General features: G+C 38.8%; 1 protein-coding gene across 3 annotated transcripts in view; it reads right to left on the bottom strand.

Moving 5' to 3' along the window:
* Window positions 1-8190: 8190 nt before the first annotated feature.
* LOC132554504 (SCO-spondin-like) overlaps window positions 8191-13098 on the bottom strand; it is a 37283-nt gene continuing 32375 nt past the window's right edge. For all 3 annotated transcript variants that reach the window (XM_060218814.1, XM_060218815.1, XM_060218813.1), the window contains one exon: window positions 8191-10081. In XM_060218814.1, the coding sequence (XP_060074797.1) occupies window positions 9819-10081 (263 nt within the window). In that variant the 3' untranslated portion in view covers window positions 8191-9818. The remainder of the gene's footprint in view (window positions 10082-13098) is intronic.

Genomic DNA, 13098 nt, shown 5'->3' with positions numbered 1-13098 from the left:
CCTTCAAGTTTCCTATGAGTGTTTAAAACTTGTATAGATATGTTGTGTAAACAGCGTAGGGGTTTTCTTTGTTGTATGTTACACTATCACAGGGGTCTGTAACAATATTTCTGGAGTAAGTGGGTTTGTATGGTATACTGTCAAAGGAGCCTGTAACAATATTTCTGGGAGAGGAGGATTTGTATGGTATACTGTCAAAAGAGCCTGTAACAATATTTCTGGGAGAGGAGGATTTGTATGGTATAATATCACAGGGGCCTGTAACAGTGTCTCTGGTAGAGGAGGGTTTGTATGTTATACTATCACAGGGGCCTGTAACAGTGTTTCTGGGAGAGGAGGGTTTGTATGGTATACTATCACAGGGGCCTGTAACAGTGTCTCTGGTAGAGGAGGGTTTGTATGGTATACTGTCAAAGGAGCCTGTAACAATATTTCTGGGAGAGGAGGATTTGTATGGTATACTATCACAGGGGCCTGTAACAGTGTTTCTGGGAGAGGAGGGTTTGTATGGTATACTATCACAGGGGCCTGTAACAGTGTCTCTGGTAGAGGAGGGTTTGTATGGTATACTATCACAGGGGCCTGTAACAGTGTTTCTGGTAGAGGAGGGTTTGTATGGTATACTATCACAGGGGCCTGTAACAGTGTCTCTGGTGGATGAGGGTTTGTATAGTATACTGGGGCCTGTAACAGTGTTTCAGTGTTTCTGGGAGAGGAGGATTTGTATGGTATACTATCACAGGGGCCTGTAACAGTGTTTCTGGGAGAGGAGGATTTGTATGGTATACTATCACAGGGGCCTGTAACAGTGTTTCTGGGAGAGGAGGATTTGTATGGTATACTATCACAGGGGCCTGTAACAGTGTTTCTGGTAGAGGAGGGTTTGTATGGTATACTATCACAGGGGCCTGTAACAGTGTTTCTGGGAGAGGAGGGTTTGTATGGTATACTATCACAGGGGCCTGTAACAGTGTCTCTGGTAGAGGAGGGTTTGTATGTTATACTATCACAGGGGCCTGTAACAGTGTTTCTGGGAGAGGAGGATTTGTATGGTATAATATCACAGGGGCCTGTAACAGTGTTTCTGGTAGAGGAGGGTTTGTATGGTATACTATCACAGGGGCCTGTAACAGTGTTTCTGGGAGAGGAGGGTTTGTATGGTATACTATCACAGGGGCCTGTAACAGTGTCTCTGGTAGAGGAGGGTTTGTATGGTATACTATCACAGGGGCCTGTAACAGTGTATCTGGTGGATGAGGGTTTGTATGGTATACTATCACAGGGGCCTGTAACAGTGTTTCTGGGAGAGGAGGGTTTGTATGGTATACTATCACAGGGGCCTGTAACAGTGTCTCTGGTAGAGGAGGGTTTGTATGGTATACTATCACAGGGGCCTGTAACAGTGTTTCTGGTAGAGGAGGGTTTGTATGTGATATAATACAATTGTACCATGTAAACCTCACCTCATGAAACATGGTTACAGGAGTTGGATCTAGATAGTATTGGCAAAACAGGACTTTTTATCTTCATAAATTGATAAACATAAGCATGGTATCTTGATTTAATAGATATACTGTGATATTCCTCATTCATTTATACAAAAAATCATCTGATCATCTTGGCATTTAATGAGAACCAAGAGGAACATTGTGGTCCACCTTTGAAAGATCTTTTAGGTTCAAGGAATGACTTGATCTCTTCTTTTCTCTCCTCTTATAAATTACAAGTTGACATATTGTATTGGCAAAATTTGAGGTACTGTTATCTTTAATCTTTTGCTTATTCATCAAAAATATCACTGCGATTCTCATGACTGACAGTTTGAAACTCCCAACATATTCCCTATTTCTGGCCCATTAATTCCCTGTTCCTGTCCCCCTTACCCCAGTTTCCTGTCCCCTTATTTCAGGGTTTCCACCACCCTTGTCCAACCCCCTTGAAAGTTAAGCATGCCTGCTGCCATATTGATAACAGACTGTCAACTTCTGGGGTTTTGTAATATTGGATAGATATGTCCTAATATGGGCCTATCCCTTCATTCTGGTTTTACTATGTGTTTATTGTTCCTTCCTTGTTAATCATGAAAATAATATATACTAAAACGAAAAAGAAACGCCGTGTAACCTAAAAAGATTCTTTTAAATAATATGATTTAATGTTACATTATTTCATTCATTTTTGTATACAATTTCATCAGTTTGGAACCATTTGTTGAAGGTTCTATCGATTATCAATGCTAATTATGCCAAAAATATCCCCCTTTTAGCGATGACCCTACTTGTATTGCGCAACACGGCCGGACATTTCAGTATCTTGTGTGTCCTCCATGCGCAGCTGTCGCAGCCCTGATTCTTCTATGCATGGAATTCATCAGGGTGTTAACCCTTGCAATGGGTATGTTATTCCATTCTTCATGCTGGGCACGTGTGAGCTGGACCAGATTAGTGGGGGCATTTGGACGTCTCCTAACTCTCCTATCCAATTCGTCCCACAAATGCTCAATTGGAGACCAATCTGGACTGAATGCTGGCCAATCGATTGGGATTACGTTATTGTTGGCAAGAAATTGCTGACAAACTCTAGCGACATGGGGCCGGGCATTGTCTTGCTGGAATATCAGGTTCCGTGCTTGCACACATGGCACGGCAACTCGGCGAAGGATTTCGTCTCTATACCTTACGCCGGTTAAATTACCGTCAATCACGATCAGGGGTGATTAAAACCTATAGGAGATACCGCCCCAAACACATACTGAACCACCGCCAAACCTATCCCGCTCAGCGACGCACGCGTCGGTGTAACGTTCCCCTCGACGTCGATATACACGACGTCGCCCGTCCGAACGGTAGAGAGTGAACCGGGATTCGTCAGTGAAGAATACCCGTCTCCGTTGCCTCATAGGAAAATTTCTGGGCGAGTGTGCTTGTAACCAAGCCAATCGGCGTTGGCGACGCGCAGGAGTTAGGGGCAGACCAACATAGGGATGTCGGGCTCTTTGGCCATTGACGCGTAATCGGTTTCGAACCGTATCAGGATGGATATGGCGGTTATGACTGCCTATAGTGTTATTTGCAGTTTCGGTAGCTGTGAGATGGCGATTACGTAAGTGAGAAAGTCTTATAAACCGATCCTGATGTGGTGTCGTGACGCGCGGACGTCCACTTCGCGGTCGGTCGATGACCCTCCCCGTCACTCGCACTCGTTGGACAAGACGTTGAATTGTCCGAATATGCACACCAAAATGTGCAGCAACCTGAAGTTGGCCCTGACCCTGCAAAAGCATTCCTATAGCCTGTCCCCTCTGGACTTCCGTGAATCGTGGCATGGATGTAAATTGCTTAAATTCGAATCAAACTTTGAAAAATCAATCCGAATACTTGAACAGTATCAAATAGACTGAAAATTTCCATTGGCGAACTCAATGACCTTCCCCTGCACGGGATTCTTGTATTTTAGCACGTGCCTCGCACGGAGCGCGGAGGTCAGGTATTGTGTGATTTTAAACACGTGTACCTAGTGACCGCGAACAACACATCAACCTGACCGAGTGTCATTATTCTAGGCCAAGCAATAAATCATTTGTAGTATATTTAGTGTACCCGGCGTTTCTTTTTCGTGTTAGCATATACTTGGGACAGGTAGTACGACAAACGTGGACATACACGGGATTAGAGCACTTGGCACAGGTAGCACCACGCACGTGAACATACACAAGGAATTAGAATATTTGACACAGGTAGCACCACGCACGTGAACATACACAAGGTATTAAAACACTTGGCACAGGTAGCACCACGTTCTGTATAACCAATAGAGACTAGTTCTTTGTATGCAGGTCCGATTTGTAGGTTGTAGGGTATTATAGGTATTAGTCGTTTAGTAAACCAGCGGTTGTTGTGTATATAATAGTATCCCAAACCAGGGTAAGACCTTCGAACGATCTTTTACACCTTACCATTGTTTCCATCAAACTTTCTACCTCTTTTGACTTGCTTAAAAACAGTATTCTGATCTCAAATAATTTAAATATTGAAACACTTCATTTTACAACGTTCTAGACATACGTAAAAGACTTTTGTACGATCCATTAATAATTCGCATCGCTTTACGCTTCAATACATTGCTCTAATGCACGGAGAAGTATAGCTTGTTATGTACAATATTTCTCTTCTGTTGACGTGGTAAGCAGAGAAAAGATTATTTGAACCGATGAACCACAAACCCACGAAAACACGTATAAACGTTATTTATCACCGCCGTCAAATGTATGGTTACCGTCCTACCTTAAACCGCAATTAGGCGAGTTCATCAAAATATCGAGGTGAATGTCGCCAGTTCAAGTTGCACACTCTTAGATCGAGGGCGTTAGGTACTTTCAAGCTTATTTTTACATGCATCTGTGTTAATAAATCAAAACAGGATAAGGGTCTATAGCGCGAGGAAGTATAACACTTCTACAATGTGAAACATTTAATACTGTAATTGTACAAGCGAAACATTTCGGACAAAAAATGGACGATTTAGATCACGTTGTCCTTCAGCTGTAACAAACACGAAAGCACCCTTTCTACTTTACTTTTGAATGTGTACGTATGTGTTGTAATTTGTATACGTGTTGTTCTGGTTGTTTGCTTGGTTTCCGCTATCATCTATCGTAATACTAGAAACATTTTAATTCTGACTTTCAGGGAGAAAAAACAGACGAGTAAAATGTATATTGTGTTGTTCCGAAATTCCGATTTTCATTATCATTTATATATATATATATAAATGTTCATATTACATATCCAGATCCGTGGTTCTTGAAGAATTGCACTTTTGTAAAATTGTGTTACATATTGCTATCCATTGTCAATAAGATATTGTTGACTTTCTCTAATCTCTAGATAAAGCAGGTGGGCCTGACAAAATTAGCCACAAATTGCCTAAAACACTGCTCATTCTGTCTCAGCTCCGCTTTTTATCATATTTAGAAAGTCGCCTGACCTAGGAATGTATCCGAATTCCTGGGGAAAAAATACCCTACCTTTAAGAAAGGCGATAAAGAGTGTCCAAGACCAATAGCCCTATTAAGCACAGTAGGAAAAGTTGTTTTTTTGTTTTTTTTTTTTTTTTGAGAAAGTTGTTACCCAATATCTCCAAAATCATTTACTTGATTTCTCCTTGTTATGCAGGTACCAATCCGGATTTCAGCCAGATAACTCTACAGTTCATCAGTTAATTAAAATTTATCACAATATATGTAACAATCTCGAAAATGGAAATCATGCATGTCTCGTCTTTTGCGATGTTTCTAAGGCTTTTGATCGAGTTTGGCATGCAGGTCTTGAACACAAATTGGAAAATTATGGAATTCTCATTACGTGCGAAATCGATATTTTCTAGTACTAAAACAACTAATGCTGATGTCCCCTAAGGTTCTTTCCTAGGTCCTCTTCTTTTTCCCCTTGTACATTAATGATATAACGGAGAACCTTGACATCCTCTCACGTCTATTTGCAGACGATACTTCCCTAACAGTCTCTTCTCTTTCTGCTGTGGCACTTGAAACTATTGCTAAAAGAGATCTTGTGAAGTTAATCTAATCCCACTAAAACTGAGGCTTTACTGATCTCAAACACAAATGTAGAGCTGCTGGGTGTTAATATGATATAACGATATTGATTTTAGTGAATATCACAAACATCTATTTGGTATTTTCCTGGGTGCAAACTGTAAATGGATTTATCATATTCATAACATTTCTAAAAGTGTTAATAAGCAAAAAGGAATACTTCGAAAGTGAAAATTTATTTTCAATCGCAAAAGTTGAAATAGAATATTTCTCACCTATATATACTCCCTCTTCTGGAATACTGTTGTAAAGTATGGGACGGACGTGCTTTTGTTGATGTTAACGAACTTGAAAAAAACTTTAAGCTCAAAGCAGTGACTGGTTTACATTCATGCAGTAGCAGGGAATCGCTCTGTTTTTAAAACTGGCTGGGAAACTGTCTCAACGACGTATTCGACGCAAACTTCAGCTGTTCTATAAAATACATAACACCATGTGGGTTCGTAATCTTTTAAATTGAAATATATAGATATACAATCTATTCACCTATATGTAGATACGTATATGAACTTGTCGATGCCGTTTTTTTAAGTAGGTCAAAAATCCAATATGGCCGCCATGACGTCATAAGTTTAAAACTTAAAAACGGCAATATCTCGAATACCGTTGATTATACAGAATTTGTGCAATTATATTATTTTTAGAGAATTTCCTTATCTAAATTTTTGTCATGATATGTTATCAGAGAATATGTCGAATAAAAAAGCTCGCTGTTGGGTAAAGTTTTCAAAATTTAACAATTTTTTTTCTGTTTTTTCAATTTTGAATTTTCTTGAAATTTTCTTCTTCAGATCGATGCAGAACATCCTTCCGATGAATTCAGTGTTTTCAGTTCTTCTGAAACGTTTACCATTTCCGCTGTACGCCATTTTGAAAATTTCCTTTGATCTTTTAAAAATGCCGACAAATAGGAAAAACTCGTTCTAGAACAATATTGATGGGCTATATTTTATCAAATTGTTACTAAAAAGATTTCCCCAGATATCTTCTATCATTTAGTGACATATTCAAATTCATCGGAAAAACAAAATGGCCGCCATGACGTCATTTCCGATTTTACCTAAAATGCAGTAACTCAAGAACTGTTTCAGCTAGTGACCTCAGTTTCGATCATATCATGTAAATTAATAAGAAAACACTTTTCACAAGAAAAAAACTGGGATCAAAGGTCAACTTCCGGTGTTCGGTAGGAATCAAAGTTAAAAAGTGTTATTTTAAGTTACAAACTTTGACAAACTTCTTCTCAAGTTCTGCAAAGCCTTGAGTCTTGATATTTCATGTGTAAGATGTCTGATCAATTATCTATCAAGTTTGTTAACATAAATGAGCTTGACCTACTTTCAAGGTCACAGGGGTCAATTTTGTAAAAATCGTTAAATGGTAATCTCTCCTTTGTTAAGCTGCCCAAAGTCTTCAACTTTGAACATAAATATTCTGTGGACATTTCCTGTCGAATGATATAAGAGAAACGTACCTCAAATTCAACTTCCGGTTTGCGGTAGGGGGTCAAAGTTGAAAAATGCTATTAAGGGTACCAATCTTTGAAAAACTTCTTCTCAAGTTCTAGAAGGCCTAGAGGCTTGATATTTCATGTGCAAGAAGGATATGTAACCGACAACAAAGTTTGACAATATAAATGACCTTGACCCACTTTCAAGGTCACAGATGTCAATTAACTAAAAATCGTTAAATGAAAGTTTCTCAATTTCGAGAAGGCATACAATGATGAAAATTGATTATAAACCTTCTGTGGAGACTTCCTAGTGATTTTCATAAGGAAAACTTCCCTCAAAATGTCGACTTCCGGTTTCCCAAAGGGGTCAAAGTTCAAATATACAAATTAGGGTACCAGTGTTCAACAATCTTCTTGTCAAGTCTCACAAGGGCTAGAGAACTAATATTGGGGATATATTGATCATCAGATATTACATTATAAGGCTTGCAAATATGAATAACCTTGACGGACATTCAAGGTCACAGGGGTCAAATATGTTTGAACCTTTAAAAAGTGTATTTCTTCGTTATTAAGTAGTTATATCTCCTTAACGTTTCAAGATTCAAAGTTCATCTTCGGATATGTTGTAGAGACTAACAAACAAGGAACCTTTCTCATATATCGTTATCAGGATAAATGTCAACTTCCGGTCAACTTGTCGCCAAAGAAGTGAAAAGCCCGCCAAATTGTTAACAACAATTTCTAGTATTATGAATCGTATTTGTACACATAAATACTGAGCTCTCTCTCTCTCTCTTTGTTTCTCTCTCTCTCTCTATCTCTCTCCCTCTCTCTCCCTCTTCCTCTCTCTCTCTCTCTCCCCCCTCTCTCTCTCTCTCTATCTCTCTGTCTCCCCACCACCTCTCTCTCTCTCTCTCTATCTCTCTTTCTCTCTTCTCTCTCTCTAATGTATGTGTGTGTGTGTGTGTTGTTTTTTTTTAAAGGAAAGAGTGTACTTGTAACTTGTGCCCAATCCATTTGCTTTCTTTCTGCAATAAAATATGTTTAAACTAAATCCATTGTCAAACGACACCTTGAAAGGTTGTCAGTATAACGGAATGAGTAAACAAAAACAAATGAATAAGAAAAAAAAGTTTAAACAATTTTAATTCAATTAGTTAGCACATTTAACATTGGGTATACAGGACGAGATTGTTGAACATTTCACAATGAGAACATTAATACACGTTGGCAATGATGGAAAACGTTAAACGAAAACATGGACATTATAAAGAATTTCTATGTATTTATTTACATGAACCTATGACGTCACACATCACAATAAAGTCGTATACATTCACGTTCCAATGTTTAAAATGGACGATACGCGTATGCGTTTGGTCACGTGACCGTCAGTGTGACAACACGTACCATGGTACTAGATTTAGCAAATGGATGTTAGGGATGTGGAAATTGACGCATTACCCTTCAAAAAAGTTTTGATATAAATAACAGGTGCTTTAGCAACACATTTTTATCAGACTGATTTATTGAATATTTTAACAAATGGTAGACACATCATTTACAATATTGTGGTATTAGACGAACAGAACCACACGTGCTGAAAAAAGGAATCTGAAATTACTTTTCCTACCAGGTTTATGAACTATTTTTTTTTATTTTACCAAGCCTCTGGCAATTTAGAGTGAAAAACGGGATTTGTTTTACAAGTCTCAAATGAAATTCACGATAAATTCCGTTTACCACATAACTAGGATACTATTGGAAACACTTGTGATAAATTTTCATTATTCATTTTTTGGAATGGTAACACATCTAATAATTGCTGACGTCACAAATTCGCAATGCAGATATGAACACCACAATTTATTTGAACATAAAAACATGCAGTCAACCAAAATTTTACTTCATGCCAATGCAAAGCGGCAATAACGAACTTAAGGGGGTAGTTATGAAAGAGAGAGAAAGACAAAAAAAGGTTATATTTTGCAATTGAAGTATCAGCATACAGATATATCAATGCTGTTATCAAATAGTCATTTGATACAACGAGGAAAATAAAATGGACTGCATATATTGTAATATTTCAGATTGCCCAATACCAGAAGAAAAATAAGTCTTTGAATAAAGAAGTTTTTCAAAACTATTTGGAAAACCGCAAAAACGGTTCATCATCTATTGGTGGTATATCAGATTTCTATTTACAAATTGTATGGCAAATGTGTCAATAATCATCGATTATTTAAAGATAAATGTCAGGGTCGGGTTTCACGAATATTCTTAAGTATGTTCACGTGCTCAAATTTGAGAATAACCAATCAGAAATGACGTTAGATCATATAACTTCATTTCTGATTGGCTGTTCTCAAATTTGAGCACGAGAACGAACTTAAGAATTTTCGTGAAACCCGACCCAGAGTGATATTGATGAGCTTTGATGATAAAACAGGTGTCTTATTTTATCATCTCTTCTGTTGTCTGCAGCCTTGCTTGAAGGTTAAACAGAAAACTGCCATTCCATGTTCTTGTTGTCTTTTAAAGCGATGTTATCACAGCTATATACACGTATACACGATGAAGTATTATACTATTTGGGTTAAGTTTTCCAAACAACACTGGTTGCACGTAGTAGTGGCATGACGTCATTTCCAGCTTCAGTTCTAAGTACGAACAATGTAGCCTCATTAAGAGACACCAATTTTGTTAAAAAAAAAAAATGCATTGATTTTGGTTTCTCAAAGTCTATTTTTAGTTTTCCGGTATGAAAGACTTGTTTATAAGTTTACGGAGGCCCTTAAGAGGGACACAGTCATTTTCGTGACAGTGTTCTACTGAAACCTTCAGCAAATAACATGACTCGGCTACTTCTCCTGCCTTGATATTCTTCAGTTCGCTCTCATGAGACTGGCATACAAGCTTGGTACGCACTTTCAGCCATCCTGGCACTTCGTCCTCAAACGTCATGTTGGCCCAGGAAGAAAAATTGGTCATCTGCAAGTTTGGTCCGGATGCTGGAAATATACGCACAACATATTATATTCGTTGATTTCCGGGCATTTTTGTCCCTTCTTCGCTAAGCTCGCTATGTATTTCTGGCTCCTGTACATGCAGCCAAACAGTTAAAAAGGATGACCTTTACTAGTGACTCAGTTGCCACTTTTGAAGTTGTTTCTGTGTTTGTAGTACATGTATTTCCGTATATAGGTTGAAGCTAAATATAGCTAACACAAACCAACAGGATTATAAATAGTAGCTAATAACTGTGCTGTATCACTAAGTAGAAAATTATATTGGGTTTTAGATGTTCTATTATTACAGTTTCAATTTTATGCAGATACAGAACCCTGTAATATACAGTCCCCTGTGACATAGAGACAGAACCCTGTAATATACAGTCCCCTGTGACATAGATACAGAACCCTGTAATATACAGTCCTGTGTGACATAGAGGCAGAACCCTGTAATATACAGTCCCCTGTGACATAGATACAGAACCCTGTAATATACAGTCCTGTGTGACATACAGACAGAACCCTGTAATATACAGTCCCCTGTGACATAGATACAGAACCCTGTAATATACAGTCCCCTGTGACATAGAGACAGAACCCTGTAATATACAGTCCTGTGTGACATAGAGACAGAACCCTGTAATATACAGTCCTGTGTGACATAGATACAGAACCCTGTAATATACAGTCCTCTGTGACATAGATACAGAACCCTGTAATATACAGTCCTGTGTGACATAGATACAGAACCCTGTAATATACAGTCCTGTGTGACATAGATACAGAACCCTGTAATATACAGTCCTGTGTGACATAGATACAGAACCCTGTAATATACAGTCCCCTGTGACATAGATACAGAACCCTGTAATATACAGTCCCCTGTGACATAGAGACAGAACCCTGTAATATACAGTCCCGTGTGTGACATAGATACAGAACCCTGTAATATACAGTCCTGTGTGACATAGATACAGAACCCTGTAATATACAGTCCCCTGTGACATAGATACAGAACCCTGTAATATACAGTCCCCTGTGACATAGAGACAGAACCCTGTAATATACAGTCCTGTGTGACGTAGATACAGAACCCTGTAATATACAGTCCCCTGTGACATAGAGACAGAACCCTGTAATATACAGTCCTGTGTGACATAGAGACAGAACCCTGTAATATACAGTCCTGTGTGACATAGATACAGAACCCTGTAATATACATTCCCCTGTGACATAGATACAGAACCCTGTAATATACAGTCCTGTGTGACATAGACACAGAACCCTGTAATATACAGTCCTGTGTGACATAGACACAGAACCCTGTAATATACAGTCCTCTGTGACATAGATACAGAACCCTGTAATATACAGTCCTGTGTGACATAGATACAGAACCCTGTAATATACAGTCCTGTGTGACATAGATACAGAACCCTGTAATATACAGTCCGGTGTGACATAGAGACAGAACCCTGTAATATACAGTCCCCTGTGACATAGATACAGAACCCTGTAATATACAGTCCTGTGTGACATAGATATAGAACCCTGTAATATACAGTCCCCTGTGACATAGAGACAGAACCCTGTAATATACAGTCCTGTGTGACATAAAGACAAAACCCTGTAATATACAGTCCTGTGTGACATAGATACAGAACCCTGTAATATACAGTCCTGTGTGACATAGATACAGAACCCTGTAATATACAGTCCCCTGTGACATAGATACAGAACCCTGTAATATACAGTCCCCTGTGACATAGATACAGAACCCTGTAATATACAGTCCTGTGTGACATAGATACAGAACCCTGTAATATACAGTCCTGTGTGACATAGAGACAGAACCCTGTAATATACAGTCCTGTGTGTCATAGATACAGAACCCTGTAATATACAGTCCCCTGTGACATAGATACAGAACCCTGTAATATACAGTCCTGTGTGACATAGATACAGAACCCTGTAATATACAGTCCGCTGTGACATAGATACAGAACCCTGTAATATACAGTCCCCTGTGACATAGATACAGAACCCTGTAATATACAGTCCTGTGTGACATAGATACAGAACCCTGTAATATACATTCCCCTGTGACATAGATACAGAAACCTGTAATATACAGTCCTGTGTGACATAGATACAGAACCCTGTAATATACAGTCCTGTGTGACATAGATACAGAACCCTGTAATATACAGTCCCCTGTGACATAGATACAGAACCCTGTAATATACAGTCCCCTGTGACATAGATACAGAACCCTGTAATATACAGTCCTGTGTGACATAGATACAGAACCCTGTAATATACAGTCCTGTGTGACATAGAGACAGAACCCTGTAATATACAGTCCTGTGTGACATAAAGACAAAACCCTGTAATATACAGTCCTGTGTGACATAGATACAGAACCCTGTAATATACAGTCTTGTGTGACATAGATACAGAACCCTGTAATATACAGTCCCCTGTGACATAGATACAGAACCCTGTAATATACAGTCCCCTGTGACATAGATACAGAACCCTGTAATATACAGTCCTGTGTGACATAGATACAGAACCCTGTAATATACAGTCCTGTGTGACATAAAGACAAAACCCTGTAATATACAGTCCTGTGTGACATAGATACAGAACCCTGTAATATACAGTCCTGTGTGACATAGATACAGAACCCTGTAATATACAGTCCCCTGTGACATAGATACAGAACCCTGTAATATACAGTCCTGTGTGACATAGATACAGAACCCTGTAATATACAGTCCCCTGTGACATAGATACAGAACCCTGTAATATACAGTCCTGTGTGTCATAGATACAGAACCCTGTAATATACAGTCCCCTGTGACATAGATACAGAACCCTGTAATATACAGTCCTGTGTGACATAGATACAGAACCCTGTAATATACAGTCCGCTGTGACATAGATACAGAACCCTGTAATATACAGTCCCCTGTGACATAGATACAGAACCCTGTAATATACAGTCCTGTGTG

The sequence above is a fragment of the Ylistrum balloti genome, unplaced genomic scaffold (assembly GCF_031769215.1).
Source record: "Ylistrum balloti isolate Yb309-2 unplaced genomic scaffold, AGI_CSIRO_Ybal_v1 Utg370416, whole genome shotgun sequence".
Classification (NCBI taxonomy): Eukaryota; Metazoa; Mollusca; class Bivalvia; order Pectinida; family Pectinidae; genus Ylistrum; species Ylistrum balloti.
Note: the sequence above shows the minus strand (reverse complement) of the source record. Positions and strands in the feature narration are given on the sequence as shown.